This window comes from Dreissena polymorpha, chromosome 9 (assembly GCF_020536995.1).
Source record: "Dreissena polymorpha isolate Duluth1 chromosome 9, UMN_Dpol_1.0, whole genome shotgun sequence".
In the NCBI taxonomy this organism is placed as follows: Eukaryota; Metazoa; Mollusca; class Bivalvia; order Myida; family Dreissenidae; genus Dreissena; species Dreissena polymorpha.
In genome coordinates this window covers 103,126,046-103,143,511 of record NC_068363.1, presented here as the reverse complement: position 1 = coordinate 103,143,511, position 17,466 = coordinate 103,126,046, and the positions used below count along the sequence as shown (strand labels likewise).

The 17,466-nt window shown below is 35.8% G+C and overlaps 1 protein-coding gene across 6 annotated transcripts in view; it reads right to left on the bottom strand.

Annotated features, from left to right (window-relative positions):
• Nucleotides 1–557: 557 nt before the first annotated feature.
• LOC127844576 (H(+)/Cl(-) exchange transporter 6-like) overlaps nt 558–17,466 on the bottom strand; it is a 74,630-nt gene continuing 57,721 nt past the window's right edge. For all 6 annotated transcript variants that reach the window (XM_052374939.1, XM_052374937.1, XM_052374938.1 and 3 more), the window contains 5 exons: nt 10,561–10,737; nt 7,279–7,396; nt 6,757–6,852; nt 6,064–6,320; nt 558–2,319 (listed from right to left, as the gene is read on the bottom strand). In XM_052374939.1, the coding sequence (XP_052230899.1) occupies nt 6,078–6,320; nt 6,757–6,852; nt 7,279–7,396; nt 10,561–10,737 (634 nt within the window). In that variant the 3' untranslated portion in view covers nt 558–2,319; nt 6,064–6,077. The remainder of the gene's footprint in view (nt 2,320–6,063; nt 6,321–6,756; nt 6,853–7,278; nt 7,397–10,560; nt 10,738–17,466) is intronic.

The following is a 17,466-nucleotide window of genomic DNA, read 5'->3' as shown; positions in this document are numbered from 1 at the left end:
GTTTCTGAGGAAAATCTATATGATCTAACACAAAAATAAGAACAAGAAATGTTTCACTTTATACATAGATCAGGTTCAAAATACCCCTTTAGATTAAAACATTAATCAAAGCAGCATTCAAACATGGTTAAATGTTTTGTTGTTATAAACCTTTAAACTTTCATAAAACTGTTAATTGTATTACATTCACAACACACATTTTCTTATCAATAGATTGCCTGCTGCCATTGGAGAGAAATGCAAATTAGGTATATGGCAACACCTCACAGATTAGGGGTTAACTACAGAGATATGAGACCATCAGAAATTTATATTGGTTCCAGTCATGTAATTTCTCTATACAGATATTTTATTTTAAATTGGTTTGCACTTTTCCTTTTAAAACTAGGTAGTTCAAGATGGCGCAATTTGAAACTGTCATTGTACCCGGTAACTTAAAACGCTTTTATCAATAGTGAAAACACAATGGAGCACATACATTTTGTTTTTGCTTACACTTTTTTTTAACAGCATTTGTATTCAATCTGAATACTTTTTTAAAGAAAACAAAGACAAAATTTACACATAGAGTATTTATTAAGTACATTTAAAAGCAAAATGTATATAATTTGATTATGTATAATAATTTGATTACAAAATTAATATCATATAATAGTTTGTGCAAGACAATTTACAGTGTCATTCACAACCTTATTTAAAACTGTACAGAAGAATTATAAATATGTATGATAAAATCATGAAAGTACAGAAGAATAAATGAAAAATACATTAGATAAATGAATGAAAAAACATAATAATAATAAATGAAATAGATATTAAATAGATAAGTGGTTTATCAAAATGAACATATTTCGATAGAAATGGTTACATTTACAAATATTATGACTCTGTTTAATACCAATCTTTGCACGTCCCCGACTAATATTATTGTCCTATCTCACAAATAAAAAAAGAACAAAATTGTCTTGCCTGGGAAACATGGAAAAAGAAAAGAAAAGAAGTTCACTGTCTGTAAATTAGTGGCTGACATTTGAAAAGCCAGGCTTGTTAATGAACATAAGCTTTTCACCCCTTCTTTATAAAGTACTCATGAATGGAACTTTCCAAATCAAGAAAAAAATCTTAAATTTCAATTTAAAAAAAATATATACAAATGCCTTGATAGCAATGTAGCAAATAAAATTGATTTGATGTGCTATACAACAAGCAACTTGATTGTTTAAATCAACTTAAATAAAACAGTGTGTTTTATCAATTTTTCTGTTGGAGTGATTATTATCTTAAAGGAATGTGTTTCCATGAAATGCCCGAGTTGTTCAATCATTTTACAACCATTTCTATCAAAAGGAATAAAACAAAGACATGTTTCCTTGAGACAGAAGCTTTTTTAAAACATAAATATCTAATTTTAAGTAGCAATAACAACTTGCAGTGTTTATGTTCTTGGTAAGTTTTTGCTGTAATTATCAACTTTGTACAAAATGGTCATCTTGGAATGCCTATAAAATAATATTTTAAAGAGAAAGTGCAGTAAAGTATCAAGCAATAAAAACACTAACATTCCCAAAATTTCGAGATGCAAATTGTTCAATTAAGATAAGGCTTTTAATGCACTAATTTTTCCCATTTGGACCCATACTGGTACTTTTCCCAATAGAGCAAAAAAAATAACTGAATATCATGCAATACTTTAACATACCGTACTGAGTAATTTACAGATATCATGGTATTGCACAATCTATGACTGGTTCTCTGATTTGTAATACATCAAAGGACTAGTTACATAAAAAAGCAGAAATTTGTCCTCCAACCAAATACACCCTAAAGTGTCTTGGATGATTTTTAAGTGGTTAAGCAATTATCTATGGGTAATAGCAGTTAGGAGTTCAGATTTTTAGTCTCTTTTTTTCATTGAAATGTAAGAAGTTTTGATAAAAGAATGGACAGATTCCCATAAGTAACAAAGTTGTTGTCTTTAAAGATGGAAGACCAAAAATAATGATAGCCAACCCCATTCCTTATAAGTGTCAATACTACATATAAAATAACTACAGAATCCAATTATAGTACATGACAACAGCATCCAATTATAGTACATGGCAGTATACAAATCTGTTTCATACAAAATACTTTATCTGATAAATATCACACATGAGCAAACTTTCTCCAAAAGTCATTTCACATAAAAATCAACGATGCCAGTCAACAACACATGCAGCATTGCGCAGGCTAATAGTTGACAGGCTCACACAACATGTATAGGGAAAGTTTTGATCTGCTGAGCTCCATTTTGTAGCATGCTGTTGGGAGATCACCATCCTGCAATGACATTATTTTATTTTAGCTGTGTTTATTTAATATCACTGAATACATTTTAGTTTTTAACTCACTTGTGTATGGGGAAGCCGGTGTATGATTATTTAGGTTTTAAAGCTTAAGGAAGGATGGTGTTATGATTATGAGACATGAGATAAAGTGAGAAGCTATCAATGAGCCCCATCATGTGAAAATGGTACTCGTAATGGTCTGGAGCTAGGCTGGGCACATGTGGCATACAACCCATTGGTTTCAAGGTGGAAAACAGGGTACGATACCAGTCAATGTAACAGCAAGACATGTTTTTTTTAGGATGGCTTGTCCAAAAGTACGATATGACCAGTCCAAACTCCTCGCCACTTGAATTAATAAATGAGCAAAGGTAAATGATTTAAGCTTCAAGAGGTACACTCAAGGCCCACAAAATGTCTTAAACGCATGCTGCACATACTATACTGGTTTTTGCAATAGGATACAGATTTATAGGATGGGTGATATACTGGACACGTTGGTATACATGTATGTGTCATATCTGGGGAAAATCAAGTTTTTGAGTATTTGGTGTTTAAATATTTTTTCTGCAAAACAACACACTCAAACAAAAACATTGTGACATCACGTCACAAACAGTGCTAGCCGCCATCTTGTTATGCATCAAAGAAACCCAGCTATGCAATATCAATTCAATATACAAAACAGAAATTATTCTGTTTAAATATCAAAACAAATGCTTGCCTTTTGTGCAGTGTATGGTTGTTCACATAGACATGACATAAAACTTTCTAAAAGTGTCATCGTGTACTTGAATATGTCAGACGAGTTTAAGCAACGCATCATTAGCATTATAAAAGTGAGTAACAAATCAAAAAAATTGTCCAAAATAATTATAATTAAAGTAGAACACAATTGGAATAATTAAAATATCGATTGCAACAGAAAATGTTTTGAAGAATAAGTTGAATACACTATTTCAGCTTAAACAAGAGTTATAAAAACAACAACTTAATTAAGTATTAACGACCTCAATGACTTATATTCAATCTTTATAACAAACAATTTGAAACAATATGCACCTCCATTTTCTATGCTTCCATCTCTTTATCGAAACTTTTAAATCACACTATTGTTTTGTTTTGCTATTGAAGTTCACACTTATATATGATTAACACACAATCTGAAATACGTTTTGAATTCATTCGATGCTTTAAACAAATAATTTACTGTTAAAAAACACCACGTCCTACATGTCCTTTAAAACCAGTGTTTTACTCAAACTTGTAAGTTGTGTCACATAAATGACGTCACACAATGTTTGTCGTACATTTCGTAATATTAAATCAAAGCACTGAAGGCACTGCAAAATGAATAAAACATTATCTTATGCAAAGGAATGAGGAGGTTTCGATTAAAATACACAGAATTTTGTGTATACAGAAAAAGGTTTGATGTTAGTCAATAGTGTTTGGGCTAAGAAAGGGGATGTCCGACAATCTGCAGTTGTTGTCTCTTTTCACGTTTTTAATATTGTAGTCATGGGAAATGAAGTTCTACTCTTTAAGGTAGCTAATGCCACGAAAAAATAAAAATTTCTGTGTGTATAATGGTGACCATCATTAAATACACAGAAAGATTCAGTTTTCAATTTGATTTAATCTGCCCTCATGTTCTCTCCCGCAAAACCTTTAAGGTGTCGTAATTCTTGTAAAACTAACACATTTTTTATTTAATGCTTTCCGGTGGTTTATAGAGAAATATCAGTGAATTAAAACTGATAATTTCACTGTTTCAAACAGTGAAAATTATCAGTGAGAATTATCGATAATTTTCATTGTTTGCTGTGAAATGACGTCATTTTTTTGACGAAATGACGTCATTATCCCAGCAAGATTCGTTAGTTAAACTATTGAACAATGTATATAAACGGTGAAAAATGCATTAAATAAAAAGAAAATTTGTTGGATTCGGTGGATTATCGACTTTAATTCACTCGTGATCATAGAAAACATATATTTTCACTCGTGGCTGTGCCACTCGTGAAAATATTATTTTCTATGATCACTCGTGAATTAAAATCGATAATCCACCGGATCCAACAAATATCCTCTATATCATTTTTATTGAGAAACATCTTTTATCCCATTTTCAACGCGACATTGACGGTATAACACGTTGTGGAATATACTAGCCTGTCTTCAACACTGGAATATACCTGTCGCGTGCACGGACTACTTTTCAAATGAAGTCATGCGCTATGCGCTAAAATGCGAGAAAACTTTAGCTTCAAAATGCGCTCCCAGCGTTCTAAGCCTCGCAACATAAACTTCTCTGTATTCAACGCTAACCTAGTATTCTCTATATGTAGAGAGGGCTTTGCATTGGAAATATGCAGGAAAACATGAAGAAATCAAACAGCTGCAGATGTTGCAAGTGGAGCCAAAAACAAAGAAAAGGCAATGCAAATTTTCCTTTTTGAAGACATTCTTGCTAGTATTATTGTGACACTAATTATTTAAAATACTTGTTACATCTATGATCACCTGATACTTATGCAATTGTTAAGATAGAAAATTTGGGTGAGGGAAAGGATGTTTGTGGCATGAAGAAAAGAGACAATTGCTCAGCTGGTTAGTATTATCAAGTTCAAACACATGAAAGTTGAAACAGAAATGGGGCTAATACAATATATCCTTTGTTAACCCATTTATGCCTAGAAAAAAGCCTTGGCAAACAGCATAGACCCAGATGAGACGCCCCATGATGCGGCGTCTCATCTGGGTCTGCACTGTTTGCTTAAAGGAATTTCTGTAAGAAATATTCTAAATATAGAAATAAATATACTTGTCATCCCTAATGTTGGAAATAAATTTATCCAATTTAGAAGGATGGGAGAATCCACTAAGCCTAAATATGTTAAAGCCAACTCCTAGATAACAGTCTGTTATTTTATTTACTAACTTTAATAATTTCATTTAGGTGTTTTTTTTTTCACACAGTATCTTAATAAAAGGTAAACCTATTTTCAAGACAACCAAGTATTCCGAATTAGGATTGTCAACATACAACCGTTCGCGAATATTTAGTCTGCAGTGTTTAAAACATTGTTTATGTAAATCAAGCACAGAAGCACCCAACGATTCATAGATTTCAAAAATAAGATGTGGTTACAGGTTTACAAAATGCAGGATTTTTGGTGCGCAGATATAAAGGGTTAGGATGTCCATAACAAACATACATAACAAGTAAGATGAAGAGAAACGTTTACACTATTACAAGTAAAAAACACTTTTAAAAAAAAGAAACATAATCACATATCATTGATGCACACAGATGTAACTTTGAAAGACAATACATACCATGGCACAGCCACAGATCAACAGTGGAACACACGAAACCAGCCATCACAAATTAAAAATATATTACTATTTACACAAAAATACCACAAATAATCTTAGCATAAACCCTTTCCTACTCAGAAGCAAGGTGAAAATGACCATGTGCAAACAGCATAAAACCAGAACAGCCTGCGAGTAACTCGCAGTCTGTTCAGGTTTTATGCTGTTTGCTGCTCATCAGTATCTAAGAGTTGGAAATGAAGCCTTTAAAACATGAATCTAGTAAGAAAGGTCTTTAATCAAATTTAACTTTCTTAGTGACTACAAACACGTCAAAATTCGTATCTTAGTGGAAAAGGGTTAAATAATCAAGTATTCAACAAATACAACACTTGAACAAGCCATGCTGATAAACCTTTCCAACGGCCATCAGATCACATTGTTTCCAGGCTGGGCGATATGATTCATTTCCCGAGAGGCATTGATTTTCTCGGTGAGTCTCTCCTGGAGACTGAAGCCCATGAGGTCTTTACGCGTGATGATTCCCTTCACGATGTTGCGGCTGTTTGTCACAGTTAGGTGACGCAATCCAAGCGTGCGGAACAACACGTAGGTTCTCTTGAGTGAGAACTTCTCAGGAATGTTCATGGCAGACTGGTTGATATATGGTTTCTGTAAAACAGCATGCAACATGTTTCTCCAATTACTTTTGTGTGCAACACGTTTCTTCAAATAATTTGTATGCAACACATTTCTCCAATTTCTTTTCTACTCTAGAGAATTCTTAGCTACCCTGGCTGCTAATGTCTAGTAAGACCATGCAATCTTGTATGACTTTACAGCAGACAGCATAGCAACCCACCAGTGCGTATGTCGTAAGAACTATTTTTCTGACACAGCTCAATTTTAATGTTGATTTAGTAAACATTTGGTAAGCTGGTTTTAAACTGATTAGTTTAAAAACAAAAATTCATTTGTAATTTTCTATTTACTTTACTTGAAAAGAAAAAGACAAACTAATAGTAAATGTTCACAACAATATCACTTTCAAACATTTAAAACAAAATCTGTGTGTTTTATAGAGGATATTAAGACAAATAATACTTACCAAATCTAATGTCAGGTTCTTGTATTTTTTCTCATCGATGTATTTGTTTAACTTCTCACTTGTTTGTTCAGGATTGTCCAGTTTGTGGATGTTTAACTAGAAATTATGAAATGTTCAAATTAAGGCCGGGAAATTACTCCAAATACATTATATACTATACAATATGCAATTTAGGCTTGGACCTTACTTTCATTTACATTATATACAATACAATACGCAATTAAGGCTTGGACCTTACTTTCATTTACATTATATACAATACAATACGCAATTAAGGCTTGCACCTTACTTTCATTTACATTATATAGTATACAATATGCCATTTAGGCTTGGACCTTACTTTCATTTAAATTACATACTATACAATATGAAATTTAGGTTAAGAAATTTCTTCCATTTATATTATATACTATCAGGTCAAATTCAGTCCATAATGCACCACACAACCTGACCCCATTCTGCCACAAATACAAACCAATAAAAATCAGCCTACGATACACCACACTATTAGACTGTGCCTACCTGGTCAAACTCTATCCAGTGAGACTCCTGTGAGCTGACAAACTCTGAATCAATTTCCTCCACCTCACTGACCGGTACAAACAGGTCCTCGTTCATCAGGATCACAGTAAGCTCCAGTCTGTGCAGGAGAAACTCTTGCAGTTTAAAATATATGTACAGTCAAAACAGTCAGTTCCAGACAGACCAGGAGATAACTTGCTTTTCAAAATATAAATATGGTCAAAATGTGTCGTGTTCTGAGATAACTGAGCATAATGCATGTGCGTAAAGTTTTGTCCCAGATTAGCCTGTGCAGTCTGCAAAGGCTAATCAGGGAAGACACTTTCCGCTTTTAAGACATTTTTCCTTTAAATGAAGTCTTAGCAAAAATCCAATTTAGGCGTAAAGTCTCGTCCCTGATTAGCCTGTGCGGTCTGCACAGGCTAATCTGGGACGACACTTTTCGCACATGCATTTTTCCCAGTTTTCTCAAACGTGACTCAAATAGTCGCTCTGGCATGCCCAGGAGAAAGAGTTGCAATTGTAAATATAGGTACTGTCAAAATGGTATTAAATATGGTGGACAAGTCACTCACAAAAATTATCCAAATGAACGTTATCGTTTAAGTATTTCAAAAGTACATTAGGGTGCTCCCATAAATATGAAAGTCTCTGGATATTGTTCTCCAACCCTCCATTACATGATGGTAGTAAGAGAAAAGCTGTTAAAAAAATTTGGCTGAAAAAAACAACATTTAGTACTTGATCAAGGCCTTTAAAGTTTTTTATACAAGCTGCATTGAATATATAGGCATATGCTGATAATAGCCATCACCATAATATGCTGATAATAGCGAAAACGGTAGTACTTTGTCAGTGATTGCCTTGTGGATTTTGACAATTTAATCTGTAATAATCCCTAAACAAGAGGGCCTGAAAGGCCATAAGTCGCTCACCTGAGATAACAAGATATTACTCGGACAAATCTTCTGACCAAGTTTCATGAAGATTGGAAAATAAATTTGGCCTCTAGAGTGTTAACAAGGTTTTACTATAGCCATATATGGAAAAATGCCCCGCTCCCTAGCAGCCATGTTTTTCAACCAACTGGCATCATTTGTCAACTCGTGCAAGATATTATCGGGATGAATCTTCTAACCAAGTTGCATGAATATCTGACAGTAAATGTAGCCTCTATAGAGTGTTAACAAGATTTTACTATAGCCATATAAGGAAAAATGCCCCGCCCGTTGGCAGCCATGTTTTTCAAGCAAACATAACCATTTTCGAACTCATCCAAGATATCATTGAGACCAATCTTCTGACTAAATTTCATGAAGATTGGACAATTAATGTGGCCTCTAGACTGTTAACAAGGTTTTACAAAAGCCATATATAGCCATATAAGGAAAAATGCCCCGCCTGGTGGCCATGTTTTTAACACAACCAAAACCATCTTCGAACTCATCCAAGATATCATTGGGACAAATCTTCTGACCAAGTTTCATGATGATTGGAAAATAACTGTGACCTCTAGAGTGTTAACAAGGTTTTACTATAGCCATATAAGGAAAAATGCCCCGCCTGCGTGGCATCAATATTTTTCAACCAACCGGCATCATTTTTGAACTCGTCCAAGATATTATTGGGATAAATCTTCTGACAGAGTTTCATGAAGATTGGACTATAAATGTGGCCTCTAGAGTGTTAACAAGATTTTACTATAGCCATATAAGGAAAAATGCCCCGCCCCTTGGCAGCAATGTTTTTTAAGCAAACGTAACCATTTTCAAACTCATCCAAGATATCAATTAGACATATCTTCTGACCAGGTTTCATGAAGATCTGAAAATAAATGTGGCCTCTAGAGTGTTAACAAAGGTTTTCTATAGTCATATAAGGAAAAATGCCCCGCCCCCTGGCGGCCATGTTTTTCAACCAATGGGCATCATTTTTGAACTCCTCCAAGATATTATTGGGATGAATCTTCTGACCAAGTTTCATGATGATTGGACTATAAATGTGGCCTCTAGAGTGTTAACAAGATTTAACTATAGCCAAATATAGCAATATAAGGAAAAATGCCGCGCCCCTTGGCAGCCATGTTTTTCAAGCAAAGGTTACCATTTTCAAACTCATCCACGATATCAATTGGACAAATCTTCTGACCAGGTTTTATGAAGATTGGAAATAAATTTGGCGACTGGAGTGTTAACAAGGTTTTACTATATTCATATAAGGAAAAATGCCCCACCTCCTGGTGGCCATGTTTTTCAACCAAACGGCATCATTTTTTAACTCTTCCAAGATATTATTGGGATGAATCTTCTGACCAAGTTTCATGAAGATCAGACAGTAAATGTGGCCTCTAGAGAGTTAACAAGATTTTACAATAGCCATATAAGGAAAAATGCCCCGCACCTTGGCAGCATGTTTTTCAAGCAAACGTAACCATTTTCGAAGACATCCAAGATATCATTGAGACCAATCCTCTGACCAAATTTCATGAAGATTGGACAATAAATGTGGCCTAGAGTGTTAACAAGGCAAATGTTGATTCCGCACAACGCACTACGGGCAAAAGGCGATCAAAAAAGCTCACCATGAGCACGTTATGCTCAGGTGAGCTAAAAACTATATTATTGCATTTACGGGAATAATAACTTTATTGATGACTTTTGCTAAAAGAATATACAAATAAGACTGCAAATTTCTGCCGATATTGACGAGCTATATGGTTATCCGGATATCACATAGGAGTATAAGTATACGGATTCTGGCATTCGTTGATATTCCTAATTTATTTATACAAAAAAATAAAAATGTAATAGTATATGTGCTTCTTTGGTGATAATGTTATTTATGCGCAGGACAACAGTTATCTCAAGTAGCATAGGGTGTGCTAAACAAGCACACAATAAACGAGTCTGCGACTTTTGGGAGCTACCTTAAGTACATGTATCTAATAGTGATCAGGACAACACTGGTAAACAATTATTATTTATGGGACATCAATATTTGTGGGTTGATTTAGATCTAAACAATAAAATTCAATGTTTAAAGTAAATGGGCATGTAATAAAAAAGCGCCCATCTCTAACAAGTGACTGACAGAAAGCTATGCATTTATGCAAACATTCTATTAAAGTCATCACTGCTCACATATAGATCTAAGTATAGTCAGGTAGAAAATTGCAGCAGCTATACCTGGTTATCAATCCTCAGGAATGTATCACTTAATATGGTCAGTAGACACCATCAATCAGGATTATCAATACGCTTAGGTAAAAAGGTGCATTGATACCTGGTAATCAGTCCAAAGAAGTGTTGCTCATTATCCTTGCCCCTCTTCACGACAGGGAAGCCACCATGTGAGGTGTTGAGTAGCAGATCGGATAGCACGGTGACCATCTCGATACACTTGAGCGTGATTACCGGGTGAGCCATCACGTCCCCTGCTGTGTACAGCTCCAACTGCAGCCTGCGTTCACAGACAGAGCAATTATGATGGTTGATCACGATGTTGATGATAAGATGTGGTAATAATAATACCACATTTATATAGCGCCCTTTTCATACAGTCTTGTGCATTTAAAGGCGCTTTACAAAATAAGAAACCGTCGGAGACGGTGATGCTCCCCAAAGGTTTTTATTGTCACAATATTGCATTATACATGTATATTCAGATAAAAGGAAACGTCTTGAGGGCACAGTAGTTGTGGGGACAAGAATTTTTTGTATAGAAAATTTCAAAGGGCCATAACTCTGTGAAAACTCATCCGACCAGAACACGCTGATAATATGCACATCTCCTCTTGGTAGTGAAGCTTCCCATAAAGTTTCATTGAATTCCGGTCATTAGGTGCTGAGAAATAGCCCGAACAAGAATTGCACTATATGTACAGTTAATGGACAATTTCAAAGGGCCATAACTCTGTGAAAAATCATTCGACCAGAACCCGCTGATAATATGCACATCTCCTGTTGGTAGTGAAGCTTCCCATAAAGTTTAATTGAATTCTGGTCGTTAGTTGCTGAGAAATAGCCCGGACAAGAATTGCACTATATGTACAGTTAATGGAAAATTTCAAAGGGCCATTACTCTGTAAAAAATCATCCGACCAGAACCTGCTGATAATATGCACATCTCCTTTTGGTAGTAAAGCTTCCCATAAAGTTTCATTTAATTCCGGTCATTAGTTGCTGATAAATAGCCCGGACAAAAATTGTTCACGGTCGGACAGACAAAGCGGCGACTATATGCTATATGCATAAAAAATGTACATGTATATCAAATAACATTTGTTAAAGCATAAAATTTAAGAGCACATTCTAACTAATTAAACGTAATACAAGAACTGGCTTTATCAAATGATGATTAAAATAAAGAAAACGCCTAAGCGCTGTTGTACTGGGCAGTATATTACAATGTATCTGTTGTACAGGGCAGTATATTACCATGTGGCTCTTGTACAGGGCAGTATATTACCATGTGGCTCTTGTAGAGGGCAGTATATTACCGTGTGGCTCTTGTACAGGGCAGTATATTACAATGTATCTGTTGTACTTGGCAGTATACTACTATGTGGCTCTTGTACAGGGCAGTATATTACAATGTTTCTGTTGTACATGGCAGAATATTACCATGTGGCTCTTGTACAGGGCAGTATATTACAATGTATCTTTTGTACAGGGCAGTATATTACCATGTGGCTCTTGTACAGGGCAGTATATTACAATGTATCTGTTGTACATGGCAGTATATTATCATGTGGCTCTTGTACAGGGCAGTATATTACAATGTATCTGTTGTACATGGCAGTATATTACAATGTATCTGTTGTACAGGGCAGTATATTACAATGTGTCTGTTGTACAGGGCAGTATTTTACATGTGTCTGTCGTACAGGGCAGTATATTACCATGTGTCTCTTGTACAGGGCCGTATATTACAATGTATCTGTTGTACAGGGCAGTATATTACAATGTATCTGTTGTACAGGGCAGTATATTACCATGTGTCTCTTGTACAGGGCAGTATATTACAATGTGTCTGTTGTACAGGGCAGTATATTACAATGTATCTGTTGTACAGGGCAGTATACTACCATGTGTCTGTTGTACAGGGCAGTATACTACCATGTGGCTCTTGTAGAGGGCAGTATATTACCATGTGTCTGTTGTACAGGGCAGTATATTACCATGTGTCTGTTGTACAGGGCAGTATATTACCATGTATCTGTTGTACATGGCAGTATATTACCATGTATCTGTTGTACAGGGCAGTATATTACCATGTGGCTGTTGTACATGGCAGTATATTACCATGTATCTGTTGTACAGGGAAGTATACTACCATGTGGCTCTTGTAGAGGGCAGTATATTACAATGTGTCTGTTGTACAGGGCAGTATATTACCATGTATCTGTTGTACAGGGCAGTATATTACCATGTATCTGTTGTACATGGCAGTATATTACCATGTGGCTCTTGTACAGGGCAGTATATTACAATGTGTCTGTTGTACAGGGCAGTATACTACCATGTGGCTCTTGTAGAGGGCAGTATATTACCATGTGTCTGTTGTACAGGGCAGTATACTACCATGTGGCTCTTGTACAGGGCAGTATATTACAATGTGTATGTTGTACAGGGCAGTATATTACAATGTATCTGTTGTACAGGGCAGTATATTACAATGTGTCTGTTGTACAGGGCAGTATACTACCATGTGGCTCTTGTAGAGGGCAGTATATTACCATGTGTCTGTTGTACAGGGCAGTATACTACCATGTGGCTCTTGTACAGGGCAGTATATTACAATGTGTCTGTTGTACTGGGCAGTATATTACAATGTATCTGTTGTACATGGCAGTATATATCCATGTGGCTCTTGTACAGGGCAGTATATTACAATGTATCTGTTGTACATGGCAGTATATTACCATGTGGCTCTTGTACAGGGCAGTATATTACAATGTGTCTGTTGTACAGGGCAGTATATTACAATGTATCTGTTGTACATGGCAGTATATTACCACGTGGCTCTTGTACAGGGCAGTATATTACAATGTATCTGTTGTACAGGGCAGTATACTACCATGTGGCTCTTGTAGAGGGCAGTGTATTACAATGTATCTGTTGTACAGGGCAGTATATTACCAGGTGGCTCTTGTACAAGGCAGTATATAACAATGTATCTGTTGTACAGGGCAGTATACTACCATGTGGTTCTTGTACAGGGCAGTATATTACAATGTGTCTGTTGTACAGGGCAGTATATTACAATGTATCTGTTGTACAGGGCAGTATACTACCATGTGGCTCTTGTACAGGGCAGTATATAACAATGTGTCTGTTGTACAGGGCAGTATATTACAATGTATCTGTTGTACAGGGCAGTATATTACCATGTGGCTCTTGTACAGGGCAGTATATTACAATGTGTCTGTTGTACAGGGCAGTATACTACCATGTGGCTGTTGTAAAGGGCAGTATATTACAATGTGTCTGTTATACAGGGCAGTATATTACAATGTATCTGTTGTACAGGGCAGTATACTTCCATGTGGCTCTTGTACAGGGCAGTATATTACCATGTGTCTGTTGTACAGGGCAGTATATTACAATGTATCTGTTGTACAGGGCAGTATACTACCATGTGGCTCTTGTACAGGGCAGTTTATTACAATGTGTCTGTTGTACAGGGCAGTATTTTACAATGTGTCTGTTGTACAGGGCAGTATATTACAGTGTATCTGTTGTACAGGGCAGAATACTACCATGTGGCTCTTGTACAGGGCAGTATATTACAATGTGTCTATTGTACAGGGCAGTATATAACAATGTGTCTGTTGTACAGGGCAGTATATTACAATGTATCTGTTGTACAGGGCAGTATATTACCATGTGGCTCTTGTAAAGGGCAGTATATTACAATGTGTCTGTTATACAGGGCAGTATATTACAATGTATCTGTTGTACAGGGCAGTATACTTCCATGTGGCTCTTGTACAGGGCAGTATATTACCATGTGTCTGTTGTACAGGGCAGTATATTACAATGTATCTGTTGTACAGGGCAGTATACTACCATGTGGCTCTTGTACAGGGCAGTTTATTACAATGTGTCTGTTGTACAGGGCAGTATTTTACAATGTGTCTGTTGTACAGGGCAGTATATTACAGTGTATCTGTTGTACAGGGCAGAATACTACCATGTGGCTCTTGTACAGGGCAGTATATTACAATGTGTCTGTTGTACAGGGCAGTATACTACCATGTGGCTGTTGTAGAGGGCAGTATATTACAATGTGTCTGTTGTACAGGGCAGTATACTACCATGTGGCTCTTGTAGAGGGCAGTATATTACAATGTGTCTGTTGTACAGGGCAGTATATAACAATGTGTCTGCTGTACAGGGCAGTATATTATCATGTATCTGTTGTACAGGGCAGTATACTACCATGTGGCTCTTGTACAGGGCAGTATATTACAATGTGTCTGTTGTACAGGGCAGTATATTACCATGTGGCTCTTGTACAGGGCAGTATATTACAATGTATCTGTTGTACAGGGCAGTATACTACCATGTGGCTCTTGTACAGGGCAGTATATTACAATGTGTCTGTTGTACAGGGCAGTATACTACCATGTGGCTCTTGTAAAGGGCAGTATATTACAATGTGTCTGTTATACAGGGCAGTATATTACAATGTATCTGTTGTACAGGGCAGTATACTTCCATGTGGCTCTTGTACAGGGCAGTATATTACCATGTGTCTGTTGTACAGGGCAGTATATAACAATGTATCTGTTGTACAGGGCAGTATACTACCATGTGGCTCTTGTACAGGGCAGTTTATTACAATGTGTCTGTTGTACAGGGCAGTATATTACAATGTATCTGTTGTACAGGGCAGTATATAACAATGTGTCTGTTGTACAGGGCAGAATATTACCATGTGTCTCTTGTACAGGGCAGTATTTTACAATGTGTCTGTTGTACAGGGCAGTATACTACCATGTGGCTCTTGTACAGGGCAGTATATTACTATGTGTCTGTTGTACAGGGCAGTATATTACAATGTGTCTGTTGTATAGGGCAGTATATTACAATGTGTCTGTTGTACATGGCAGTATATTACAATGTATCTGTTGTACAGGGCAGTATACCTCCATGTGGCTCTTGTACAGGGCAATATATTACAATGTATCTGTTGTACTGGGCAGTATATTACCATGTGGCTCTTGTAGAGGGCAGTATATTACAATGTATCTGTTGTACATTTGTGTATATTACCATGTGGCTCTTGTACAGGGCAGTATATTACAATGTGTCTGTTGTATAGGGCAGTATAATACAATGTGTCTGTTGTACAGGGCAGTATATTACAATGTATCTGTTGTACAGGACAGTATATTACAATGTATCTGTTGTACAGGGCAGTATATTACAATGTATCTGTTGTACAGGGCAGTATATTACCATGTGGCTCTTGTACAGGGCAGTATATTACAATGTGTCTGTTGTACATGGCAGTATACTGCCATGTGGCTCTTGTACAGGGCAGTATATTACAATGTGTCTGTTGTACAGGGCAGTATATTACAATGTGTCTGTTGTATAGGGCAGTATATTACAATGTGTCTGTTGAACACTGCAGTATATGATGAATATATATAAGTGTAATCATTAATATGCTTAATATCTTCGCACACAGAGCAAGGGCATTTATGACAAAATGGCTGATAATGATTTTGATGATGATGAGTAAATATAAGTGTCAATATTATTTTGTTTAATTGCAAATGATGCCTATATCTCTACACAGAGCAAGTGCAACTTTGTAATAATGTTGATTATATGTGACACTTTCTGGGAAAACTGGACATGTGCGTATAGTATCGCAGACAAGGCTCTCTTTTAAACAAAAAATCCAGTTCAGGTGGAAAACGTCATCCTTGATAAGCCTATGCAGACTACGCAGGCCAATCTTGGCCCCTCTTAGCAAACGTGCAGTCAGCCCAGTGTTCCCAGAGTGATGCTCATGAAAGTTTCATTATTATTTTGCCCCAGAGAAAATGGTAATTTCTAAAGAACATCTTAAATATTGTCCAATTTTACTTTTTTTCAGAGATTTTCATACAATCCTACCCAGTGTAATGATTGGAGTATAATTCTATCATGACTTAATAAAAACATTCATATTTAACATGAAAATAAAAAAATGTATCCCAAACTTCAACATTTTTCTTAATTATCTTAAGATAAAAATACAGACAGAAGCAGAAATTGCCCTTTCTAAAAACAAACTTGAAAAACATAACCAAAAATGGATCCACTTCGTTAGATATTTTGCAACCAATACAACTTAGATAACCTCTTTGAATACATATGTGCCCATAGTATCGATAATAGTATGTTTTATTTTTTTATATTTAAAAAAAAAAACGTCAACCAAAAGTATATCCCAATTAATAATTAAAAACTTTTTTATTATGCTCTGAACATGTTTAAAAATGTTGTTATTTTTTCAAGAACCGTCTAAACACATTTTGTATTGTGTGTGTGTGTGTGTGTGTGTGTGTGTGTGTGTGTGTGTGTGTGTGTGTGTGTGTGTGTGTGTGTGTGTGTGTGTGTGTGTGTGTGTGTGTGTGTGTGTGTGTGGTGTGTGTGTGTGTGTGTGTGTGCGTGCGTGCGTGCGTGCGTGTGTGTGTGCGTGTGTGTGTTTTGTATAACTCTGACAAATATATGTTGTATATGTAACAACTTCAATGAATGAATACATTGTAGTATATGTCTATATACTTATGTACAACTCGAAAATAATCCTGAATGAATATGCCTTTTATGTTGTATGTTTTATGTATGAACATGTAACTGGTATCAATGTAAATAACATATATGGAAAAATAAATGAGAAAAAAAAAAAAAAAAAAAAAAAATAATATAATATGATTCAGAGTTATAAGGTACAAATCATTCTCACTAAAACATTTCTGTATTTGAGGTGTAAAAAAACAATGGACTTTTTATAATTGTGGGGTAAAACATGGCTCTAAATATACTGGTGCCATGGTTTGATAAAGCAGGGGTGAGTGATCCCAAGTTACATCGGTGACAATGCATGGGGTGGATCAAACGGGACATTTAGACAAAAGCTAGACAGTTGAGCATAAATATCATTTAAGTTTGGGTCGTATACCAA